Source organism: Epinephelus lanceolatus, chromosome 12 (assembly GCF_041903045.1).
Source record: "Epinephelus lanceolatus isolate andai-2023 chromosome 12, ASM4190304v1, whole genome shotgun sequence".
In the NCBI taxonomy this organism is placed as follows: domain Eukaryota; kingdom Metazoa; phylum Chordata; class Actinopteri; order Perciformes; family Serranidae; genus Epinephelus; species Epinephelus lanceolatus.
In genome coordinates, this window is record NC_135745.1 from 3,568,328 (window position 1) to 3,595,639 (window position 27,312).

At 41.0% G+C, this 27,312-nt stretch overlaps 1 protein-coding gene across 3 annotated transcripts in view; it reads right to left on the reverse strand.

Moving 5' to 3' along the window:
• agla (amylo-alpha-1, 6-glucosidase, 4-alpha-glucanotransferase a) overlaps positions 1–22,494 on the reverse strand; it is an 82,605-nt gene extending 60,111 nt beyond the window's left edge. For 2 of the 3 annotated variants that reach the window (XM_033650878.2, XM_033650876.2), the window contains exons 1-5: positions 22,399–22,494; positions 18,010–18,135; positions 13,913–14,123; positions 11,968–12,137; positions 6,480–6,683 (exon numbers count right to left, since the gene is read on the reverse strand). In XM_033650878.2, the coding sequence (XP_033506769.2) occupies positions 6,480–6,683; positions 11,968–12,137; positions 13,913–14,123; positions 18,010–18,097 (673 nt within the window). In that variant the 5' untranslated portion in view covers positions 18,098–18,135; positions 22,399–22,494. Of the gene's footprint in view, positions 1–6,479; positions 6,684–11,967; positions 12,138–13,912; positions 14,124–18,009; positions 18,136–19,941; positions 19,999–22,398 lie in introns of all 3 variants that reach the window. The other variant, XM_078172871.1, reaches the window with a different exon arrangement.
• Between the last annotated feature and the right edge of the window lie 4,818 nt (positions 22,495–27,312).

Below are 27,312 nucleotides of genomic sequence, written 5' to 3' on the forward strand. Positions count from 1 at the left end.
AGCTGGGGTGGCACCGATTCTAGACTGATACAGACAGCGAAACACAATGTTGAGCTCACATCATCAGGATGGTCTTACCAGGCTAGGCAGCAGCATCCTGCACTAAAACGGCTCCAAGAGCCAGTCAATCCCCGTAGTCCACCACGTTAAAATGCCCACCTTACAGCCAAAATAACATGTTTACAGCCTGGTACAAAAAAACAGTTTTGGTCTCTATACCTAATTTCCCCATTTCATGACAACTGTACAGGGGGTACATTTTTATATTACACACCTGTTTACATTTTATCAAGGCTTAAAGTTACGCATAATTTTGGGTGGGCTGCTTTTAGTGCCAGGCTGTCAGCCAATAGTGTCCTTGATTTCTCAGTCAGATTCAGCCCTCGTTCCTCCACAGCACAAGCCTCTCAGCCAAATATGGTCACCGCTGGCTCCAAGAAACTGAGGTGGCAATGGCCAAAGTGCAAAGTTCGAGGCTTCGAAACAGGAGTCCAGAAACCAACAGATGACATCATGGTAGCCATGTCCTTTATTTTTACAGTCCATGATGTAGGCTAATCAAATTTCTTGGTGCTGTGGTTCTGATCATTGCACTCCTGATTGAAAAATGGAAACTGTTGTTGCTACTGTTGTAGGTATCCTAACCTGGATAGAAGGAAGCATTTAATCTCTGTCATGTCCAATCTGTGAAGCATTTCATTTAGTTTGGTTACCTCCCTTTTCTCATTGTTTCCCTTGAGAACCAGTAACTGCTTTAAAGCTTGATGTCAGTGGCCTCTTAAGTAATGTGAGGTTAGTTCCTGGTTTGGCATGCTGCTCACACACACCACATACTTCACAATATGTGTGTGAGTGAGAGAGAGCGAGGAAGAGAGATACTGTACACTGAAAGTTGAATAAATTTTGCCACAATCATATGCAGAGTTCAATTCAATTCAGTTCATACTTTATTATTTATTTATACATCTCAGAGGTCCATAGCACCATAAGAGTAAGACAAACAACACAAGGTATTGTGTTTTGTATTGTATCTGTATTAATTTCCAGAGCACACTGAAGAAGGGCCAGACCCGAAATGTATGTGTGGCAAAATAAAATTTGATAAACTTAGAGTGCTGTTCCTCTCATCTTTTTGACTAACAGAATCGATAACATAGATTCAGGTAGTATACCATGTACTCGAAACCCCGTGAAACATATAGCAAGCAGGATAGACAGTTTTACACTAGCAAATTTTAGATGCTCAGTGCTGATTTTGTCTAAGCCACAGGCTTTATTGCCACTTTGGCACCTGAGTTACTCTGTAACTGCTTCCTGCACTTCTTGAGGAGTAACAGTAACATTTGCATTATTATCTACTTTGCCCATTTCAAACACATTACCCTTCACACAATTAAATAACTCACAATACTGCTTCTGCCATAATTGAGATATTTTATCAGTGCCACTCACACCATCATCATTAAGTGGGAGAGGTAGTTTACAATTATTTATTACTCTGATTTCTTCTGAAGTCGTTCGAATTCTTGCTTTGCATTTTTCTTGCCAAGGAGTCAGATCTCATCATATTCTCATGCCTTTAAGTGAAACGGACTGCATATTTAAAATTAGCATTTGTATATTTCTAATTAACTCCGCCAAGGAGGTTATGTTTTCGCCAGCGTTGGTCTGTTTGTTTGTCTGCAAAATAACTCAAAACATTCTAAACAGATTTTGATGAAATTTTCAGGAAAGGTTGATAATGGGACAAGGAACAGATGATAAAATTTTGGTGGTGATCGGTTGAAGCGAAGTGGATAAAATAATAAAATGGCGGGAAATCCGAGCTGCTTGGCGGAGGTCTGCGCTCTCCGAGTGCTTTTCTAGTATTCAAATATTTCTTCATGCTTTTGTCTACCAGTACAATTTTTCCCAATAAGATATCAGACCGACCACAATATTTATTGAGATCCGCTTTAGTCAAGTTTGACCAGTCTAATTTCCCTACATTAATGTTGTTATCCACTGTCAGCAAGGATGGCACATGACCCATATTTATCCACATTAAGAATGGCATATGGTCAGTAGTGGCCAAATCATAGGTATTTTCATGGCATCGAGTGAATCATGTGCATCAGCTGTCCATAGACAATGATCCAGCTAGGAAGTTGTGTGCCAAGCGTCACTAACATAAGTAAAGCTGTCTTCAGGCATAAGTACCTTGCTGGAGAGAATCAGTCCACTATCCGAACAGACCTGCAGTAAATGCTTAGCAAATAAAGAGCTGGTATCTGATACATCAGCATTCATGTCGCCAATCACATATATGCAGGTGTAGGGACTATCCTGAATAAAGGACATTATATTTGCCAGTCTATTAAGATAGTCATCTTCATTTTCATAACACTCATAAGGTGTGTAAACATTCAAGATTAAAAGCTTTCTGCCATTAAAATCAAGTCCAATGGCCCAGTCGACATCCAATCTAAGAGTGCTGGCCAGCTGATCAGATTTTTTATTCCACAGGATAGCCACTTCGCCTGGAATCCTACCCCGGACTATTCTTGTGCTAAGATCAGTGGTGGATTCACCAGCCCCATTAAAGTCTTTGCTCAATGAGTTCAGTCCTTCCAAGTGCTGTTTTGCCAAAAATGTTTCTTGTACACACAATATGTTACAGTTCTCCAAGAGGAGAATCTGGCTGCGAAAACACTCACCAGCTTGGTTGTAATCACCTGAATGTTGCTCACAGTGCCAGTTCCAATAATTCCTACGACACATCACCTTCAGCACATGTTTCCTTTGCATTTGCATTGCGTGTTGTTTTGGCTGAGCCTCTGCTTTTTGGGGCTTTTGCCTCCTTCCCTCCCTCACAACGACATTCCACGACGGGGATCTCGATGGTGTCTGCCGGAGTGGCGTATTCATTGTCTCTGCAATGACATCCTGATGCTCGGGCCTTCCAGCTGTGCTTCAGGTTGCGCCAAGGCATTATTATGCCCATGTTCCAGTCCCGGTGCACGGCTCCTCTCCGTTGCCTTCACCCAGCGATCCATGGCCGCTGTAGCTGCTCCCAGGTTCTCACTCACACTTGCCTGCGCTTCCAATGTTCTCCTGAGGTCAGCAACCTCTTGTCCCAGCCGCTCGACCCTGCTGAGCAGCGCCGAGGCATCCATGCAGCCAAAGCCCACAAGTGGTAGCTCATCCAGGAAGTGCAAAACAAACCTGGGGATGTTTTCGCCGCATTCATTTAACAGTTTCAAACATGCCTTTACATCATTAACGTCCTTCTGAGGACCTTTATGCGTGACACAGCGCTGAGTTTTTTTTGGGCACACTTCAAACAAAAGCCGCTTGGTCTCTTCAATCCACTCTGAAGAAAAATTGTTTGTCACAAGCAAAACAATCTCATCATAGCTTAAAGTCCTCATTTTGGCAACAAGAAAGTTCAGCAGTTCATCTTCCACTATAACCTTCCCATCAGTGGTTTTATAAATCTGGGGGGAAATAATTGATACAGCATAGTATCACGATATTTTTGTGTGGCAATATCGTATCATCACACAGTGCCAAGTGTCAATTTTCTTATTTTGTAAATTATCATTACAAATACAAATTAAACTTTAGGTAACCACTAGAAAAAAATTATTTGTTTCTTTTTCAGTCTACGACATACATTTTACTGCTGTAAAAAATGACTGAGGTGAGATGAACACACTGGAAACTTCATCTTATTAGATAAAACAGATGTTGACAAAGTTTTCCTTTAGGGACATATTTTACAGTTGAAAAAAGGTAATAAATCACAATATATTTTATTGCAATACTCAGCATATCGCAACATATTTAAAATTGCAGTAATATTGTATCGTGACTTAAGTATCATGATAATATTGTATTGTGGCTCCTCTGGTGATTCCCACCCCTACTATTCTCTGGATTTTATAGACCGTAGGCATGCAGAGATTGTAGGTAATGTTCAGTTTGGCCGTGGAGGCCTGGGGCTTGGCTCAGGCAAACCGGTATGGAATAAAGCAGGTGTCAAAGATAAAAGAAAGCTGGTCGTGGAACAGATACGTAGACAGGAGGAGATATTAAGGGGTGCAAAGGTAGTGGCCCAGGCTAAGCAGGGACAGTGGTTGAATTGGTAAAGTGTAGAGAAGAGGAAGCTTAGTTGGAGGGACCTGTGGAGTATGGAGGAGAATCGTATTAGATTCCTGGTAGGGGCTACATACGATGTGTTACCAACCCCCCAGAACCTAAAACTGTGGGTAAATGGGGACCCATCATGCCCATTGTGTTCAGGTACCGCAACCTTAAAGCATATTTTGTCAGGCTGCAAAGTTAGCTTATCACAAGGCTGATATACATGGCGACATAACCAGGCGTTTGAAATGTTTAGCTGCAGGCATTGAAGGGAAACAAAGACAGGTAAATTCAGAAAGTTTTAAGAAAAGGAGTTTAGCAATTCAGTTTGTCCATGAAAGGGACAAATACAGAAGGGATAAGTTAGTAAGGAGGCAAGGGTGTGGCTGCCTAAAAGGTGCTTGTGATTGGGAAATTCAAGTAGATTTAGGGGGAAAGCTTGTTGTTCCCCAGGAAATAGTTTGTACCAAGCAGAGGCCTGACATAGTGTTGTGGTCAGTGAGTCAACGGATAGTTTATTTCATTGAGCTGACAGTTCCTTGGGAAGACTCATTGGAAGAAGCCTATGAAAGAAAAAATCCTCGCTGCTCAGCTTCTGCTCCGCAGCGAGGATGGAAAACTGGGATTTGTCCAGTGGACGTGGGATGTAGGGGATTCATAGCAAGATCAGCTGTCTCGCTCCTGGGGGAACTCGGAGTGCGGGGACAGAGTTTGAGGAAGACAGTGAAGGAAATGTCAGATGAAGCAGCCAGAGCTAGTCAGTGGATCTGGATGAGAAAAAATAATGTCAGTTGGGGGGCAGCAGGGGGAACTACTGAGCAGGGTACATAACTCCTTGAGATCAGGTGGCGAGATCCACCAATCAGTCCTCTCAGGAGAAAATCCAGGAAGAGGAAGGTTATTTGTGTGGGAGTGGCCTATTTGAATCCCTTTTGTTTGAGACCATGCTGCAAGGTGAGTGTGTTTGCTGATCCTGTGAGTTTATCTATCTCCTTTAACTTTAGCTTATATTGGAGTTATGCTATGTAGCGTGTAAAATAGAGTATGGTGAATATGCTAGAAAAGGTAGTATCAGCACTGTCTCTACCTGGAGCTCGCATGTACGGAGCCTGGGTTTGTTGAAGGTGGCAGTGCTGTTTGGGCTGAGAAAGCCATGTGTAAGTAAGGTAAAGGAGGTTGTTGGGTTGGTGCGGGGAGCAGTGAGACCTGGCATTAGGGGAGTGTCTCTGGGACGCCAGAGATCACTGTCTAGCCTCCTGGAGGTGTCGTGGGACCAACTAGATGAAACACTGGTGAAAGGAGGTTCCCACCTGATGACCCCAAAGACATGTTAGTTATCACTGCTCACTGGTCTGTATAGTTAAGCCTTGCCATAATAGCTTATCATAGGGTTTAGGAGGCTATTCACTGAGTGCTGATCCTTTCTCTAGAGCACAAACCTCTTGTGTTTATTTGAATGCTGGTTATCAGAACATCTCTGCCAAACAATAGCACATCTGTCATTGCTTTGGTATAATTTGCATTCAGCTCTGTTTATGATTTTGATCACTCTCTTCTGAAGGAAGAAAATTGGATATGTGATTGCTTTGTATGTTTTTCTCAAGACCTCCACACAGCAAGTAATACGTAGAAGAATGAAAAAATGTTATAATATAATCAATAAACGGGTTAGAATGTCTTTGTTTTGTTTAATACTGCGATGGACTTTGATACAATGGCTCTAGAGAGTAGGGATACAATTTTTGACACACTGCATCAAAAGTTCAAAGGGTCAAACTGACACCACAGAAGAACATAACTATAAACTCAGCGTGATATCATGATATTGATTTTGACATCTAGCAAGGTAATAAATATTGAAATAGGACTCAAGTTTAGGGATCAAAAAGTTGCACTTAATCTGATCTTGTCCCAGCCAGTTAACTAATGTAAACACACTGTCTGTGTAAATGGAAAGGCCCATGGACTACTGACCCTGCATTATCATCACCTCAACAGGCCGGTTTAGTCCTTTAACTGTAACCTATTGTCATCTACAAGCACCAGGATATATTCAATATAAAGGTGCTCATCTAAAAGATATGTGGAAACTTAAATATATTGCAAATGAGATCATGGACAGTATGCTTATAGTCTCAGCAGTATGCTTATAGACTGTGTCTGTATTAAAGCCATGGTTTATAGATGGGCCCTGATGAAAATCCATAAGCCTTTTAATAATTAAGCAGAAGCACTTTAACATCCACTAAATGTTTTTCTAAGTGTGTTGTGTTTCAGTTTGATCTCCACTCTGGTTGGGCTGTACTCCAACAGAGAGCGCACACACACATTAACAGATGCACACAATCACTTACCAGTGTGATTATACACCACATCTGTAATACACAGCATATCCCATTCTTTCTGTAACTTCTCCACCAGCGCTCCCACATCCTCCCAACTGTAGCTCTGACCATCGGGGCTGAAGTCAGGGTTCAAGCTCATCTGGTCAGCCAAGGAGTAACAGGATCTGGACTCTCCCAGAGTCTGCAGAGGGGTCAAGTGGATCATGTTGTATCCTGTGAGAGAAACCGCATACACACTATTAATACTATTATACATTAATATTCTCTCTGATACTACTAATAACGATAATAAAGATCCAATCCACTGCCCCCCCCAACCCACCTCACCTACAGAAAGCTTCACTTCACCTCCCGCCTCTCAGATCAGATCAAATTCCTTTGTCATTTTTATGATGAAAAATAAAAATAAAATACTGTTTCATATCTAAAATAGGCAAATTTAAAAGTTCTCGGTGCAGTAATAATAATATATCAATAAATAGATTAATAAATACATCTAAAATAGAATCTACTAAAAAGGCCAATTAAGTGCAGGGAAAAGAGTGCAGTCAAAAGACTCGGTGAGTTCATGTGTTCTACAGTTCAACAGTCTGATTGCTGAAGGATAAAAAACTTCCTCAGAAATGTTGTCCTGCAGCAGATGCTCCTGAACCGTCTCCCTGATGGCAGAAGAGAGAAGAAACTGTGGGAGGGATGAGAGGAGTCCATAACTATGCTGTCTCCTCAGCCGCTGCACCTCTGGCTGTAGATGTGCAACAGAGATGACAGCAGATCATGATCTTCTCTGCTGTTCCGACAATCCTGTCCAGTTTCTGTCTCTCCTCTGCTCTGCAGTTGCCGTACCAGAAACTAATGGAGTATGTCAGTATAGTCTCTATAGTGCTTTGGTAGAAGACAGTCATGGCTGGGCTGGGGAGATCTGCCTTTTTCAGTCTGTGGAGAAGATGGAGGCACTGTTGAGCCTTCTTGATGACCGCTATGGTGTTGTTGTTGGAGGTCAAGTCATCTGCCAGATGGTATCCTTTTGTTTTGTCAGTGTTGAGAATGAGGTTGTAATATTTTGCACCAGGTTGTCAGCTGCTTCAAATCTTTCCTGTCCAGTCCTTGGCCTCATCAGCGATGATGTAGAACAGGTGTGAGTAAGCAGCGTGAACTAGGGCATTAAGGACTTTGATTTTTTTCAAGTTGACTTATCTGTCAATAAAGTCGAAATCGAGTCGACAAGTCATTTCATGACGTCATCACATTGACACGGCGGAGGAAAGTGAAGTATCTCCACACATGTGATGTGTGTCTGTCAAGGCCCGAACATACTCGGGCGGAACGTACGCGGAACGGACTCTGCAGAGGTCCGCGCGGACTCAAAGCGGACGTCCGCAAGCCCTGTGCGCGCAAAGCTCAGATTTTACGACCGCGCGGACTCCGCTCCGCGCACCAGTGACTGCTCGGCATGTATTTTTCACTTCGCGGGGATTTTTCACGGACATTTTTACAGGAAACTACAACGCGGAAGTGTGCTCGACTATGAAAGCCCGAATGACTGCGGACATTCCTTGCGGAGTCTGCTCCGCTTATAGTATGCCTGAGTATGTTCACTTAGTCAAGGATAAAGTATCAGCGTAAGCACACAGAGAGCGAGAGAGAGAGGGAAAAAACACACGACTTGTCGACTCCTCCCAGGGGGGGGGTTGACTTGTGCCACTGACGTCGACACATTGACAAATCGACTTTTCTGTTAATGCCCTAGCGTGAACAGCACTGGGGTCAGTACACACCCCTGAGGTGAACCTGTGCTTACTGTGATAGTGGATGATGTTTTGCTGCCAGTTATGACAGTCTGTCGTCTCTGTGTGAGAAAGTCCAGGATCCAATTGCAGGTGCCAGTGTCTATGCTTAGCAGCTGCAATTTGTCCACCAACTGTTGTGGCAAGAGCGTATTGCATGCGGAACTGAAGTCGATGAGTAGAATTCTGGCATAGGTGTTCTTAGCCTCCAGGCGAGTCAAGGTGAGGTGGAGCAGGGTGGATATGGCATCCTCCGTAGACCGGTTTGCCCTATAAGCAAACTGCAGAGAGTCTTAGCTGTCAGGGACTCGTGATTTAATGTGCTCCATGACAAGCCGCTCAAAGCACTTAATTGCTACTGGGGTGAGGGCTACAAGGCGATAGTCATTTAGACAGTCAGTGTTGGCTTTTTTGGGTAGAGGGACAATGGTGGCTCTCTTAAAGAGATAGTTCGACATTTTGGCAAATTCGCCTATTGCCGTAATCCCTATAGTCATATGAGTAGGTACTAGGGCTGTCAAAATTGCTCAAAAATGACGTTCGAATATTCCTTCTAAAAATAACTCATAGGTTCGAACCATTCCAATATTTTTTTTTCCCCATTATGTCCACAAGAGGGCAAACTAATACAAGGAAACATACTTGTATATGTATTAATACAAGGAAACATAACTACTTGTAGGTATTTTTATTTCAACATAAACGTCTTTGAAAACATTTATATACCTACACATTGAAACACATAAAACAATTATCTATAACTTTACGTTATAAACGACCGCGGACCTCTCGCTCGCCCCCCCTCTCTGACCCGTGGCCACACCGCCCACGGAAGCGCTGGGAATAGCCTCGAAGCACCGGACTGTGACCGGCTCGCTCCCTGCAGCGATCGTTTCAGCGTCTGGTCTATTTTCTGCGCGAGCCGCGAGCGAATGTGTCAAGCCGGGTGACGGAGACAACAGCTGGGAGCAGAACCGCTTGTCGACCAGGCTGGAGAAATGCGCGTCTGATGCCAACGCCCACTCGCAAAGAGGACAGCTGCGGTGGTGTTTTTTTTTTCTCCACAATCGAATATCAATTTTCACATACGAAGGTCCATTGTTTTTTCAAATTCGAATTTAAATTCGAATTTAGAATATTTGTTGACAGCCCTAGTAGGTACATTACCATTAATTGTCAGTGTGTGCTGTTCTGAGATCGGTGGGGCAGAGCTGCCCGCTGAAATGGAGGTGAATGGTACAGGTCCCTCTCTCCCTCAAAACTAATCAAATACACCATCAAATGACTCCAAAACGCTCTTGTGGACAACTTGTATCTTACACATTCACCACGCTATGAAATAATAATGTAATATTACGAGACAGAGTTGTTTTGAAGCCAAACGTAGAGCCGGAACTACATTCCAGACATACAGTACTTGCTGGGCGGAGTGATTTCAAACAGCGTATGTTTAGTGCAGTTACTCCCGTCATCAAAACAACAAGTTTGTTGAGAAGAAGCCAGAATATACAGAGGAAGAGTTACAGGTTTTTGAAGAAGAGAGAGCAAGAAGAGAGGTTGAGGCTGCCAAGCAACCAGGGGCTGAGGGGAAACCCAGAACCGGTGGTGTAAATGTGGAGCTTACTGGCCACTTTATTAGGTACACCTGTGCAATATAAATATAGAGTACGCCTCAAAATAATGCTAACTCCACACTCATAAATTACCACAACTCCTGAAGGAACAACAACATAAAATGTTCCCTAGCAGTCTGTTTATTCCCAACAATGAGAAGTAATGCCAGTCACTTCACTATATGCTCTGGACAAGCACTTATCCATAACATAACCACAACAACATTTGCATTTTAGCCTTATTTACCATGCCTCGGTTGTAGGCTAATGTTACTCAACATGGAGGTAACGTTACAGCAGAGAGATTGCTGAGCAAAATACACAACGATTACTTACCACGTCTGCTCGTTTAGTGATGCTGACAGATGGTGTGACAGTATCTTTCAAGAAAAGCGTCTGAACCATTCCTGAGCTTCTGCGCTCCATCCTTTCAGCGTAGTCCTCCGGTAAAAAATGCCAGGAGCACACAAATATTTTCCGGACCGTTTCCACAGGCGTGTTGGGGTCAATGTCCAGCACAAATAGCCATTGTTTCATCCTGTTCGTATTACTGGTTGGAACTACATGAAACTTCACTTTGCTCCATGTCTTTGGCTTATTACTGCAACCTTTTATAATGCATGTGTAAACCATGATTTACAAAAACACTTGTAAACTTTCCTCAGACCTTCTGGTGTGTCCAGCTGACGATACCGCAAATGGCTACAAGCAATAACAACGGCACTGTCTCAGCTGCGCACTGTGTCACTCCGCCCAGTGGTTTACTCAAGAAAGTAGTTCTGAGTATTTGCTTCATGTGTCGTAATGTTACTTAATTATACATTATTATTTCATAGCGTGGGGAATGCGCAAGCCATGTGTTGTCCACTAGAGCGTTTTGGAGTCATTTGATGGTGTATTTGATTAGTTTTGAGAGAGAGAGGGACCTGTACCGCTCACCTCCATTTCAGCGGCCAGCTCTGCCCCACCGATCTCAGAACAGCACGCACTGACAATTAAAGGTAATGTACCTACTCATATGAGTATAGGGATTACGGCAATAGGCGAATTTGCCAAAATGTTGAACTATCCCTTTAAAGCAGGAGGGCAGAGAAAAGAGTTCAAGATGTCAGTGAAGACATCCTTCAGTTGGTCTGCACATCCTTTCAGAACACGGCCTGGGACATTGTCTGATCCAGCAGCGTTCCGAGGGTTTACCCTAGAAAAGGCCCTTCTAACACTCTCAACAGACAGCTGAGGAACCTGATCAGTAGATGAACGTATCATCCTAAGTACCCTACTGTTGTTGGTGGTCACAGACGCCTCATGTCCTTGTTGTCCATGATGTGACTCGCCAGATTCCTTCCATACTGTTTTTTTTTTTAATTACCTCTCTGATGCCCCTGTTCAAATTGTGTCTTGCCACCCTGTATGCTGCAGCATCATCCAATCTGAAGGCTGCATCCATGCATTTAGTGATGAATCCCATCACTTCCTCTGTGTATTCATCTCAGTCTATGAAGCCCCCATATGTAGCAGTATCTTTGAAGTACTCCACTGTGTGCATTCGAAGCGGTCCTGTAGGGCTGGGATAGCCTATTGTGGCCACATTCTGATCTGCTTCCATGCAGCTAGCTATCCTCTCACTTTGGCTCTGTAGGAAGGCATCAGCAGCACAGCCAGATGATCTGAGCTGCCAATGTGGGGTAGCTGGGCTGCCTTATATCCATCCTTAATCCTCCCATGCTTCCGCATCCTGTCACAGTGCCGGCGAATCCTCCTCATCGGGATGGCTGTAGGTTGGGTCCTGGTCCCATCCGTGGTAGCCTGATAATAGCAAACCTAGCTTGCTAAGTAGACCTAACGCACTCTGTCTCAGACTGCAGAAACGTCTCACAGAAACTCTTGATTGTACATACACCTTCGTCTACCTGGTTTATAGATCAGGGACGAGGCTAGAGGCTGCACTGTCATGCTAAATTTGCCAGTGTCTACAGAGGGTGCCGCAAGCATCGGTCGCGCATGAGGACAGACCTCTGATGAAATGCCCCTCTCCCCACCTGCATGGCACTAACATATTTCCACACACAAAAAAAAGAAAGAAAATACACACACACATACCTGACTCCTTTGCTACTCTCAGTCGATCTGGCCAGTCATCCAAGTGTCCAAGACATTTGGACAGGTAGGTCTGGATGGTGATGCAGTCTAGCGGGAGGATGTGATTGTCTTCTCCAACACGCAGGACTGGGTCGACCACAATGTATCCTCCTGCTGACCGCTCTGTGTCTCTATGTGACAATATAAATGTAGTAAAGTACTGCACAAAGTGGAGGTGAGGAAGTATTTCTCAGATCCTGTTAACAAGTGAACTGACTAGGGCTGCAGCAGTGTACAGTGAAACCAGTATACAGTAGTATGAAAATTGATGGTTATCATACCATGAACAATTTCTCATCTATGGTATTGAAAAAGCACCCAAACAGAGAATCTCATCTGTGGGTGCACATCTTCTTTCCCCTCCACTGCCTGTCTGACTTTTTACACACACTTCCATCAAACATTGTTTAAAGTTTCAATTATAATAAGGTGTTTGTTCAATTAAAACAATACCTTCTCTTTTCATTTTTTAAGGGTTGCTGTAACTGATAAAAACTGTCATAATTGTGTTACACCATAAACTGTGACACTGTGAAATAGGCCTGGGCGGTATGACAAAATGTTCATATCACGGTTTTAAGAAAAAATCATATCGATTTCACTGTATTTTGCTCAGGTTCGGCCAACTTGACATGCTGCTGTGTTGTGCTATGGCCTATTCAAGTGCCTGAATTTGTTATTTACCTGACAACGCCTGAAAGCAACACACGCTCCGCTCCATTCATTTGGGCTCCACTGACCGCGTACTGAAGCGACACGTAGAGAAGCCGAGCTGAGAGGCTGCATGTAGGCTGCATGAAATGTTAACGCATTTTCCACCTAAGTTATTACATATATTTGAGTTATCTACAAGTTTACTGTACTGTTTGTCATCTACTCGCTTTCAAATGTCCGCCACGGACATTTACACAATGTCACAGATAAACATGGGTAAATGCATGAAAATAAAATCATCACTATCACCTCTGATAATGGTTTATTCATTTAAAAACACACTGTGCTCATTTAGTACACTATTTCATGTAGTTTTTATCTGCTGGAGGGTCGCGTAGGGGAGCGTAGCGCGACAAAAATAGAAGAGCCGCGTAAAATACAGAGTTGTCGCGCCGCTCCCGCTGCCGGTGGAGCCGCTGTAATTGATTAACAGAGGGGCGAGCTGCTACGGGACTCGCGCTGCAGACGTGTCCGGTGGAGCCCGGCCGTGATTGTCTCGGACTCGGGACGGGTCGTCTTCGGTCAGGAAAATGCGGTCCGAGCCGTGCTCTAGTGTGCTCACCTGTGTGTGTGCGCTTTGTCTGTGTGTCTGTGTGTGTGTGTGTGTGTGTGTGTGTGTGTGCACATCGGGGCAAAACTCCACCGTGCGCAATACAGAGGGCAGAGGAGAACTGTAAACGGCGGTACGCCGCTGCTAGATGCATACAGGGGAAACACAGGTTTCTTTCAGGACTCTCTCCGGCAGCCATTCTCGCCTCTAAACTTTTCTATGCTCTCACTCACACCCGCTCAAGCGTGCCTGTGGTGTGCAGCGGTGAAATGGGTCCCCGCTGAAACACTTTCCTGCCGCGCACGTTCTGGACGTTGTTTGGGCTATTCACCAGTATTGCGGTATATGAAAAATTCATATCATAACAAAAATAAATACCGGTTTTCGGTACGAACCGGTATACCGCCCAGCCCTACTGTGAAACCGTGGTATTTTCTGAGATGGTTATAGCACTGTTGCAACCCTAGTACTAACTAGTATCAAAGAGTGACTGAGCAGAAACAGAGTGTTGTATTGGTGCTTATTTGCCTTTTGATGTCATCTTATTGGAGCTAGCTTTTACTCCCTCAGCTCGAATAAGGGCAATTTAATGATAGTGTACAACTGTACATTCTCAAATGTGGGAAATCCTGAGGGTCATACCCATATCCAAAGTAGTACTGATAGGACCCAGCAATCTTGAGGTCCACACAGCAGTATTTATCAGAGTCATCCTCCCTTCCTGTTGGGTAGCTCCATGCCAAAACACGGAAGTTGTTTCGCTCAAACTGCTGTCCTTCAAGAGGATAGTTGGTGTGCACCAAAACCCTCCTTCCCTGAAGGCTCGGACCAAGACGGAACTGGAGCTCAAAACCTGAAGTGACACAAGTGTTTTATTGAAATGCTTTATTTCATCACGTGGCATTTATGAATTCATGAAACTGCTATGTTTAAATGCTTATGATTGTGCCATTACTTTCTGTGTGATTTATGTTGCTGAATGTTTCAATTTCATTGAAAAACTAGAATTACTGCCTCATGGTTGTATGTCTCCACAAACTCATCAAGTTGCACTTACAGTTTACAGCCATGTCTGTGAAATCATGGATGCTTTACACACCTTCCCCCTGGCAGCAAAATTTAAAGGTGGACACCTAAGATTAGTGTCACAAATTTAGTATCTGACCAAATGTCTCACATTCAGTTCATGAGATATGATGTTGAGTAATGCCGCAAAAAAATATTTTTGGAGAATATTATGGTGTCAATTTCATTGCCTTCCCGAAATGAGACAGATGTTAGGTCACATTGGCCTTAACCTTTGATCACCAAATTCTAATCAGTTCATCCCTGACTCAAAGTAGATGTTAGTGCTAAATTTGAAGAAAATCCCTCTAGGCATTCTTGAGGTATCGCGTTCACAAGAATGGAACAGACAGACAGACAATCCGAAAAAGTAATGCCTCCGGCCATGACTATTGCCGCGCGGAGGCTTAAAAACCCTCTTACTATGAGCCTGGATATTTGCTTGCACCTCTATCCATACCGCCCTTCTATGATATAATAACATAATTTCAGGACAAACTCTATCATACACAAGCAGACTGTTCTGCAGCTGTGGAATAAACAAGAGGAATACTTTACAGAAACAGTCAATAAGCGATAGAAGCCAAAACAATGTCAGACTTTCTGGTCTTCAGAGCCTGGATCATGAAAGGTTTGTCTATATATAGTCCAGTTATACTGCCAGCCTACAAAATCCCTATCAGGTTCTGCTGTAAATGTCAGATGGTACACTTCTCCCTCCAGAGCGACTAGCTACTTCTCCTGCAGCCAACACACACATATTTTTCAGATTGTTGGGGAGCCTATTCCACTGTTTGATAGCCTTGTACGAAAACGCTGATTGGGCGAGAGCAGACCTTCGATAGATTATTCCACTTGTGTGGCACATAGTAGCTAAGAGCAAGTTTCCTGGTCTCAGTATTAACATGATGATTTTCTAGAACCAACTAGTCCTGGGATCTTGTGTAGTGTGAAATTGTTCTGTAGTTTAAAAGACATGTGAGATACCCGGGTAGTTTGCCAATAGGTGCTTTGTAAATAAACGGTATGCAATGTTGTTGTTCTTCTCACTGCCAACAACTGCCATCCAGCTTTCTCATACAATAAACAATGATGCGTTCTAAAGCCATCGCCTATTATAAGGGCGGAATGATACACTGTATCAAGAGGCATAAGAGTAGAGGCAGGAGAGTGCATATAAATTATATCACCAAAGTCAGTAACTGATAAAAGGTTGCCTGAACTATTTGCTCTCTAGAACTCTGGGTCATACATGCCTTAATTTTATTGATTAAAAAAAGACAGTTTTGCTTTTAAGGACTTGGGCAATTCATTAATATGTGTTTTAAAACACAACTTGTCATCGAACTTCAGTTGAACTGTTTGTCTATTTCTAGAGAACAGTATGCATTTGGTTTGCTGTAGAGCACAGAAATTCAAGATGAAAGTTATTGTCCACATACAGATTAACTGTTCTGTTTCTAACTTTAACACCCAAATCATTAATAAAAATTGTGAATAAAAGTGGTCTTAGAATAAAACCTGTGGCACGCCTTTGTTGACACTCATAAAGCCAGACTGATATCCATCAGCCACAACAGCTTGTGTTCTACCACTGAGATCATTTGAAAAAACAATTACATGATTTTTATATCAAATCCAATAGATTCAGGTTGTTTAAAAAAATGTTATGATCCACAGTTATCTAATGCACTTGCAACATCATTCAAGATAGCTTGGACCTTGGTCTATGATTATTTAGGTCATTTGACTGACCACCCTTATACAAAGGTAGGATGTAGGCTGACTTCCAAATGTCAGGGGTGCGTTCAATTTCTAAAGTCAGGTTAAAAATCTAAGTTAATAATTCAATTAATAATGGAGCTGCTAACTGATCAACCCCAGCAGACATTTTTGATCAATAGAACAAAGAGTATTGAACATATCAAGATTTGTACAATGCTTTAAGAAAAAGATCAGAGTGCCACACTTGTTTGCCCAGCAAGGTGTGCTCACAGCACTGTGTTCAAAAACAGTTGGAGGGAAACAAGCATTTGATGCCGAAAATTCTGCTTGTCAGCAATTTATTTAGAAAAAAACACTCTGCACCAGGCAGCATCCCTTTCATGTAAAATATCAGCAATTTCAGGAGAAAACCAAGGATTGTTCCTGTTTTTGACTCTTAATTTCTTAAAAGTTGCATGCTTAACTGCAATGGAGTTAAACGGTTTTATGAAATGATCTAAAACCAAATTTGGATCAGGAATTGCCATGGTAAATGCAATATCACTATTGTACAGATCCATCAAAAATGCTTGTTCAGAAAATTGTTGGCAATTTATTTTGACAGTGATACATGGTTTTGATCTTTGTAATTTTGTGTTATGGATGCATGCTGTTAGGCAGTGGTCATATAAGTCAAGTGGAAAAACACCACTGGATTTATAATGCTGGGGTCTATTGGTTAATATAATATCTAAAAGTGTGGCCTTTTCTGCATTTTTTTGGATCTGGTCGAGTAGGGGTGGAAATAAGCTGCACAAGATTGAATTAAATGCATAATTTTTTTTTTTAATTATCAAAAGTGTTAGTTAAGATGTTAATGTTCACATCACCCAGAATAAGCAGTTCTGAATTATCATGAATGGATAGTTAATCAAATAAGTCATCTATTGCACTTGCATATGTGCAGAGGGTGACTGATAGAAGTCGGGGACTCTCAGGTAATCCTAAAGATCCTGGAGGTAATGAAGGCCAGTCTTGACAAGGGAGGAATCGTAGAGGCTGTTTTCTTGGATCTTTGTCAGGCCTTCTATATTGTCAACCCGATACTGTCAACCACTCTGTGCTTCAGTGTTAATTTTGTTGACTAAAACTATGATGATGTTTTTTTTTTTTTTTTTGTCAATGACCATTTATCCATGTCAAAAATGAGATGATGACAATACAAAAATAGATCTTGATAATAAAAACTAAGACCATGTTTCATTTTTGTTGATGACATAAACATGACAAAAATGTTAGTGCTGGACTAGTGGACATTGAAAGCTGAGAACGGCTGTGCTTGTAATTATCTTCAAATGCCACATGAACAGCAGGCTGGTAAACTCCAGTAAATAGTCAGGGCCAAGATATTTCACTAGCCAGCACTCACAACATTCACACCGGAGCAGCGTCAGCTGTTGGTGCACCTACTGTTTTTCTAGTGTAAGGAATCTGCCCTGGTAACTTGGTCAACAACTAATTATTGCGTACCTCATATTGTATTTATGACTGTGCAATTTGTAGTTACTGTTTTTCTAGTGCAAGAAATTTGCATTGGTCATTTAAAATGTAGTTACTGTGTATCTCATACTGACTTCTGTATTGCACAGTACGTACTGTTTGAACTAGTAACTTGTGCCTACTGTCCTTTGTTGTGTGGGGCATATGCCTTTCTTGTGTTCTGTAATGTATGTAATGTGTCAGCCTGTTAAGTGTAGAACTACAAATGGAAATTAGCGTCTCACTAAATCTGGCGCAACCGTGTTTTCATTTCTTGTTAATGATCAATGTCATTGGACGCTGTCCTTTAAATGAACTAAATAAACTACACTTAACTAAATAATTTGCAAAGTTTGAGCAGCCTACCTGATAAATTCAGGCATTAAGTACAGTGTAACACTGAAAGTGCGCTTGTTTAAAAAAAGCATCACCTTGTTCAAGTCTGAACAGGGTCCTCTCTAAATTCTCCTTGTCGTTGAGCATGAGGACTCTTATCTGCTTGAGGTGATGAGGCAACATCTTAGGAAGACCTCCACAGTTAACTGATCCCTGGCCTCCTGTAAAGAGAAAAATACAGGTTACTTAAGACTTAAAACCATTTACCTACCACAAAACACTTTATTTAAATTATTAAACCATTCCTTTGTTTTAAACTGCATGAAATAATCCCAAAACTGTACCACGCCCCTTCATGGAGTACTTCACTCCCCCAAATGACCATTTGTGTATCAAGTACTCACCCCCTGTTACATTTAATACATGGAGAAAACTTTTTTCATGCATGCTTTAAGTGAACAAAGAATCCAAAACCCAGAGAAAATTCTTGATGAATTGAAGTCATACTCGGACCGCGTTTAACTACAGCAAAACTATATCAAAACATCGGTTTACAAACTTTCAAAAAACTCATGCAGCATAATCGAAGTCTCATTTATCCAGTCATATGCTCAGTACTTCCCAAACTGACATTCCAGGGGAACTGAACTGAGAGTGAAACTTTTCTTTGCTCTCTTCAAAGCCAGACTCCATTGAAAAAAAACAACAAAAAAAAACAACAACAATAATTTTACCTCATTGAACACAGGAACTGCTGGTCTACCACTGCCTTGATCAGTTATTTTGTTTGTGTTATTGTGTGACTTTAGTGAATGTCAACTAATCCTTTAAGACACCAAAGTCATACAACACAACAGAAACAAACAAACACAGCAGATCAGGTGTTAGTGAGGTGAAATTACTGTTTTTGTCAATGGTGTCAAGCATTTCAGGGAGCAAGCATAGGTTTCACTTTAAGTTCCATTGCTATCAGAAGGGGCCATCTGTTTGGGAAGTACTGAGCATACGACTAGATGAATGAGACTTAGATTATGCTGCACAAATTGTTTGAGAATTTGCAAATGGATCTTTTGACAAGAGGTTTGCTGTTGTAAACGTGGACCCCTATGATTTTAATTATAGTTTTTTTAGAGTTTTCTCTGTTTTTGGATTCTTTATTCACTGTGGAGGCATGCAAGAAGTTATAAGAAATTTTCTTTAGGAATTCAATGCAAGACATGGTGAGTAACTGACTTACAAATTATTTTTGTTGGGGGGTGAAATATTCCTTCAACCACGCGGAAATGCTTCTTGTTAAATCAGTGGAATTTCACATTGCTGTGTGGAGCAAAGCATTGGCAGTATGTTGGCAATGACAATGTATTTGTGCCATACAGGTATTGCTCTCAAACTGCCCTCAGGTTGTACTCTGTCCAATGGAAAAAAGTTCTAAATGTTTCTTGCAGGTACAACTTCAAAATGACTGGTGTCCAGCACTGACACTCTGCAGACTGAAAAGAAGCAGGAAATCCAACCACCTGGTGATGACTTAGAATAACCACTCAATAACATTGAATTTAGTGATTTATTTTGACTGAATTGTTGTTATCGAAAAAAGAAACACAAGAGTGCTGGAATCCAGGGTCCAAAATTATTATTTTTTTGAAATTTTATTTTCAAAGATTTAATTCTCTGTCACAATCCAGTGTTGTATCTTTGCCTCACATTCTCAGCAGTCTGAACAGTCTCATTTTATATTAGTTGAGTCTTAAAGGGGAACTAATGTTTTTTTCATCCTGGGCCCTATTTTCCAAACTACTTTTGTCTAAATGAGCGATAGGATGTTCATTATTTGACATTTCTCCAGTATGAAGCTCGGGCTGACCTGCCTGCAGCCTGTGACTGTGCGCTATATTAAATAATAGGGCACTCAGACAACGTCAAAATACATCCACTAAAAGTGCATTTTTTTCACACGGATAGGCTCGGATTGTTAGTATAATTATCCGACAACATAACGGAAAGGAGAAATGAACGTCTGTGTTTACCTTTAGCTGGATTCGGACAATTTCAATGAGCTCTGCGTCCGTGTAGGTCCATGTACTCTGTGTTCAAATAAATACGGGCGGTGAGTTTTAAGAGTGGAGAGGAAAAGATCTAATTTTCACAGTCCACAAATTAATGATCAACGTGAGGAAATTCAAGTTTTAAATTTGAGAAACAGAAAAAAATACACAAATATAATTTAATGAAATTTAGATAATCATATGTTAATGATTGGGTTATTAAATTTGTGGGCTAAAGAATTACTATTGATCCATTGATCCCAATCAGAAATATAAAAACTCTTAGATGATACTGCCTATGTTCAGCTTCTGAATGGCTAGCATACTGCTCTTAGATGCTTTGGCCATCCAGGCCTTATGCGGAGAACATGTTTTTAGAAATGACAAAGATCTATTCGATGAGACTGATGAATGATGCCCTTTCAGATTGCCCAGAGCACTGCTTTTAGCTGTTTTAGTGCTGCTAAAATAACTCTTTTCAGTTCAGCAACTGTGCGTCCCTCTGCTGAGTCTGGCAGGGCAGTCACAGCATCACAAATAATCTTGCGATTGCTGGATTTTTGATTTTCCTGTAACACCAGTGCTGATACTTAAAAAACAAACAAAAAAACATGTTTACTTTAAGTTTATTTAACAGTGCATCAATTTCACTGCTGCAGAAGTCTCTCTTCTTCTAACAGCCTTTTTTGATGACATCTCTCCAATTCTTGAGTGTGTGCCAGAGTCAACACCTGCCTTCAAATAATGTTTAGGGGGCGTTATCTATGCTAATAGGTTACTTATGTTCAAGTGAGATTCATCATTTTGCACAGGGGTGTAAGAGTAGATTTGGATGGTTAAGAACGCTTGGTGCATCTGGAGTTGAATTCTCTTATTTTTTTCACTTAACATAAAAATAAATCTAAGAGAACGTTGCTGCACGAGGCCCAGTGTCTTAGCAATAAATAGCAATATGTGTATTTTTCTCCCCTGGTACAGGATGGTCATAAACTTGCTAAATATTGCTAACCGTTATGAAGATAATAAGGTTGATGTTCACAAGGATTTTTAGGCAATAGGTTGAGTGAGACAGGTGTTGTGCAAAATGTTGTAACACAGCAGAAGGAAGTTAGCCCTGATACTTCACATACCATGAAGTATGCGCTCCAGTTCAATCAGACAATAGCTGCTGCTATAACCTGATTTTGAACAGTTTTCCTCAGTCAGCTGATAATCTCGCCTTTGCAACCTTTTTAAATCAAGGATAACAATTGAATTTTCAGATTAACATAACATTAGCATACCAACATGCTTTTATAGGATAAGACATAATTTAAAATAATGTCTGAATCATAAACATAGATTGTTATGCCTTTCACCCTCAAATGACTAGTCACGTAGTGGCCCTGATAGTAACTGAACAATAGTTTGAGCACAGTAGCGACCATGCAGAGACCTACAGACCATGCCGTCGGAGCTTTGGGTTCATTTCTGGAGGCTAAAAACTGGAGCAGGTTAATGCATCCAGAGTCACTGAACCCTCCTTCTGAGTCTGCGCAGTGCTTCGCTATGATGAGAACAAGGTCAGGAATCCAGCCGTTAATGTCACACTATCTATTTATAAAACTCTTCCGACCACTGTTCAGCTTGGTTGGCACATCGGGCTCATACCGACAGTGTCAAACAGAGGTACAGACGTACAATGACCATCGAGATGACGGTAGATTATTGTTCGCCAAGTTGATGCAGGAACATGCATAGCTAACGTCCCGTTTGTGGCTGAACTCCAAATTTCATTCAAAAGAGTGTCCATTTAATGTTTCCTCGCTGACAAGCACACTGCTATTCCCCATCAATAAAAACGCAACGCTCCGATATAATTGATAGTAACCACTTAACAATTCGGCACACATACAATTTACCAAAGGCACCTTGTTTCGATAAAGCAGCATATTTAATTTGTGGTTCATTTGGTACTCCCTGCAGTCGGCCCCAAGCAGAATACACTGTGGTGGGCGGGGCCGTCAAGTTGGAATTTTACTGAAGAAAGTAATGCAGGGTGGATCATGTTATCTAACTAAAGTGGGTATATTTCTGTGTTTCGTACGGTAATGTTATGCACCTTTGTCTTTATGCAAGGACCGAATTGTAAAATGGTTTTGAACCCTAGCTGTCTCATAACAACTAAGAATGTATTTGTCCATATTCGGGTGTCGAGTTTAAGTTAAATTACGAGGCGCAACACAAAAAGCTTTAACGCTACATTAATGTTAAAGTTAAGTTCATTAGAGTTAGCTAAACTTATGTCCGCTAACGTTAGATAACGTGGCTAGTAACGTTAGTTTATCTCTCGACGTGCATGCCACTAGCTGGGGACACAACTCGTAGAAGCTTAGAAATATTTTACGATATTCATATGAAATGATGCCAAAACATGTTTGAATATCTATTTCAAGTCACCTGTCAGTTGTGTCTTCGGTCAGTCACAGCAACAGGAGGACTGTGTCGATAGTGTGAAGTGTGAGCCGAGTGTCACAGTCTTCTTTTTCCTGGATGGACAGGCTGAACTGAGGGGGCGTGGTCAGCAGACCGAAGACCACTACCGTAATAACCCGAGTAAAACGGAACGTTTTCACATTTAATGATACATTTGCTTAGTGCTTTGCTCTTAGGATTTAGTAGTTGTTAAAGCACTGAACAGTGTCATTTAAGGACTTCTTTACATATCAGAGTCGGGGGTTGCTTGGGTGTGACCACTTCCTAAAGCTCCAAATGTTTTTGCTTGAGCTTCCCTGAGTGACGAAAAATGCATGACCCTCCCTCCACCATAAATTAGTTATTAGATTATTATAAAGTAACCACTGATGTTTGAAAGGTAAAAGTAAAAAAATTAACATGGAAAAAAAAAGTAAAAAAACAACAACAAAAAAAAATAAAACTTAACAACCAAATTAACCAAATTTTAACATGAGATGTAGAATAAAGTGATATCGATGGAATATCAGTATTTCACACTCTTATTTGTTTTTACAATTTACCAAAGGCACCTTATTTCAGTAAAGCAGCATAATTAACTTGTGGTTCATTTGGTACTCCCTGCAGTCGGCTCCAACCAGAATGCTGTGGTGGGCGGGGCCGTCAAGTTGGAATTTTACTGTAGAAAGTAATGCAGGGTGGATCATGTTATCTCACTAAAGAATGGGTATATTTCTGTGTGTTTCGTACGGTAATGTTATGCACCGTTGTCTGTATGCAAGGACAGAATTTTGAATGGTTTTGAACCCTGACTGTCTCATAACAACTGAGAATGTATTTTTCCATATTTTGTTATGTTTTTTTTTTTCTTGATGAAAGTATTTGTTGCACATGATGTTTCCAATGACTATGACATTTTAGTTTAAAAATTTCTGTTTTTACGGAGGGTTTGGAAGCATTTAGACAAAGACTTATTTAGACAGTGTAGCTTACTTTGCTGGATTGCAACAGATAATGCAGGAAAAAATGTATGCAATATTGTATGTTTACAGCAATAACTCATTCATTGCATGGTAACAGGATATTGCTGCCAGAATGCTCATTCTGTTGCATCATTTCTGTTGCGCAATTTCTAGGCTTTACCAGACACATACACACATCACGCACACACATAAACAGACAGGACAGTTACATAATCTGGCACTGCAGTGCAGTTGTTAGGCAGACAGAGAGCAGCACACCATGTTTGTACTGCAAATGCACTGGCTACTAACACACTGTCAGGATTATGTCATCCACTGATACAGATATTAGACACAGATACCAGATCTGTCATTTCATTTTCCGTATTTTTACACACTAACAAACACATGCATGATAATCTATGTCTTCAGTGATTCCTTTATAAGGTTATTTTTGTTAGGGTGGCAAAGCTTCAGAAAGCATGACTCATCGAGCCTAGTCACAATTACTTACAAAGCATGGTTTGATTGCTGAAATGTGCACGGATATTACACTTAACTGCACGTTCTGTCTTCATGTGGAAAGCATCATATCAGAGGGGAAGGCTGATATTCAAAAACCTTTCTACAACTACTGTCTGTGAATGTGATTTGAACAAAGCTCTTGCCCAGCGCAGGCTACTCAGGGTGTATCATGAAGTGAGTATCCTGTTCACCACCAGTGGAAAATATTTTCCACACACATGATGAATCTAAATGTAGAGTAAAATCCCACACTGTGAGTGATCACTCAGTCACTCTGCAGAAGTTAAGGCACGCTCAGTGGGAAAATGTTTTGACATGGTTCGCAGTTGCAGCATTTTGTTTGGTTAAGCAACTCAGCCAATACTGGACGTCAATATGACATTAGAAAGACATTGGACTTTTATGTCAGATGGACGTTAAATTTAGGTTGGAATAAAAATCAGGGTGACAATATTTTAAATGTCACATGACATTAGAATTTTGCTTTGTGTGGACGTTAACATTATGACGTTTTGTAGAGGTTGGGTTCTGTTCTCCATACCTTATGACTCAATGTCATTATTTCACGTCAAGATGACATTGGAATGAGATGTTTGGAAGAAGTTGGATTTAGGTTACTTGACAACACAACTTAAAACCAACAAAATATCAATGTCATCTGTTGTCCGTATTCTAAATCAAGTTTAAGTTGGCATTCAGTGCTGTCCTGATATGAAATTTTGGTCACCTGATGTCTCAACCTAAATTTAACCAATTATCAACGTCTAACAAAGTTGGTAACCCGCTGGTAATATATGTACAGCCCATAGACTCAGGGCTTGACATTAACTTTTTTGCTTTTTAGTTGTTGTTTTTTTTTTGCTGCTAAGTCAGCCACAGTTTTGTTGTTGGGAAATTATTAGTCACATACACTTAAAGCAATGAAGCAATTTGGGGTTCAGTATCTTGCCCAAGGACACCTGGGATCGAACCACCGAATTTCTAATTGAGAGAAGACCACTCCACTTCCTGAGCCACAGCCGCCCAATAAATGAAGCCTAGAGACATTTGATTTGTTTGGATGTTAACATCTGGAACATTTGGGCCCATAGGTCCTCCCACTTTACACACTTTAAAGCAACATGACTGGCCAAGATGGTGACCTGTTGGTTAGGGTAGCTGTTCTTGAGCTCAAGTCCTGGCTGCTGTTCTATAATTGAAAATGACTTTTGACCTTAATGACCCCTGTACTGAATATGATGGGACAGATTGTGTGTGAAGGCCTGATTTGTGGGTGACTAAAGAGTTTTTCAGCTATTGAAATTATATATGTTTACTGCCTCTTTAAGGTGCAGTCACAGTAGTATCAGGCGCAAATATTTTCTGTCTCCCAATCCCTTCAATTAAAGCCCTTACAAAAGATGAATTCAGAAATGTTTTGCTGTTTTACTGTGATTTTCTGTCAATGTACAGCAGACGAGCAAACGTGTCAGACAGTCAAAAAAACAAACAAACAAAAACTTGTCAACATCATTATGTTAGCCGTGTCCCTTATGTACAATAACGGACACATCCCACACTGCAGCATCACTCTCAGACAGCAGTACCTTAATGCGTTGAAACCTGAGCAAGTTGGTTTGATTTCTTTTAAAACATGGGAAGAAGGCAACAAGTAAATTAAGAAGAAAGGACTCAGAAATCAGCAAGAAATTAGTAAAAAGTCACAAAAATACCTGAAAATTAGCAAAAGAGAAAGAAAAGTAAAAGACCGATAAAAACCAAAGAAATGACCTGAGAAGAGCGCTCAAAAATAATGTAAAATTTGTAACACAATTTTAAGTATATATTTGTTAATTGTAAATACAGTTTTGTGAACATTTTTCCATAACTTTTTTAAAAATATTTTTTTAAATCTACAAAGTTCATGCAATTTGTGAAACATTTTTACCAAGTTCTCAGTGATCAGAATTATATGTATAGCACTAGTCATGCACCTGTGATAAAATGTTGTTTCTTTTCTCTTGTTCTGTTAGTGCACACACTGTATACAGGACAGCTCTGCAAACCACTGTTACGAGCCCATGGTTAAAAGCTTGTGTATATAAGTATGTGATATCACACAATAGTGTCACTGTGAGTTTGAATATGGCTTTGACCTTGTCTTCTCTCTGCTGCTTATTGAATGAATGCATCATCATGTCATTCTTATAATTATTATGCTCATACTCATCACAGCCAACCAAGTTACTTTTTATTTGTAATCACAGCAATCTGGAAATCCATCGGTAAAAAAAAAAAATTTCTTCCTTTACCTCTGGAGGCACAGCCCAGAGTTTTTCGACTAACCGGAAGTGAAGGGGCCTCACGCCCTTCACTTCCGGCGGTGCCCCCAGGGAATCACTATGTTGTTTACAAATACTTCGGGTAGAAAACCAGCAGAGTTTAGCTATATTTATCACATTTTTCACGTCACTATATCACCGTGTAGACTAATCTGATGTTTGTTAAGTCTATAAACACAATGACTGAACAAGCGTTACTATTTCTGTGTGCACATAATTAATATGGTTATCGTAGATTAGCTGGGCTAACCGTTAACTGTTAACGTTAGCCGTTAACGTTGTCTATAACCATAGACTGTATAAAAATAAGGTACTAACTCAATAAACGGTCCGTGAATAAAATATTTTTTCCAGTGAATATCTTAGTTACAACATGATTGAGCTAGCAAAGCAGTTTTGTGTTGCTATGTGTGGTATTTATTCAGTTATGGGAAATCACGATGTCTAGAAAGCAGCAGTGGCTGCAGCTGACAGGGACAGTTAGCAAAGCTAACATCAAGACGTCATCTGTTAAAAGCCTCCCGTTGCCGGATACGACATGAAACTACTCCAGTTAGCTCAACCATGTTGTAACTAAGACATCCGCTGGAAAAAAAAATTTTTTTCACGTTGACGAGACGGCATTACTGGAGCTTGCTGTTTCTGTAGGTACACATTTCCTGGGGACACCTGCACGTCTTGGCCACGCCCCCTCCATTGTGATTGGCTAAAGCGCAGCATCGTTCAGACTCAAAGCCCCCCCCCCCAGTCGTCTTTCACACAGGGCTGCCGACAGATTCTACAATGTAGATTGCAGAATCTGTCTTGAGAGATTATAATCACAGTAAATCAGCACACTGTAGCCAAAACCTTCATGTCACTAATACATATGATGTGTTTGTAGCCTACCACTTGATCATGTCACATCAAACATTTCTTACTACTAACTAACCAATCTGGAAATCCATCGGTAAAAAAAAAAGAAAAAAAAAAAAAAGGATTTTTTTTTCTTCCTATACCTCTGGAGGCACTGCCCCCCAGGGAATCGCCTTGTTGTTTACAAATACTTCCAGGTAGAAAACCGGCAGAGTTTAGCTATATATATATATATA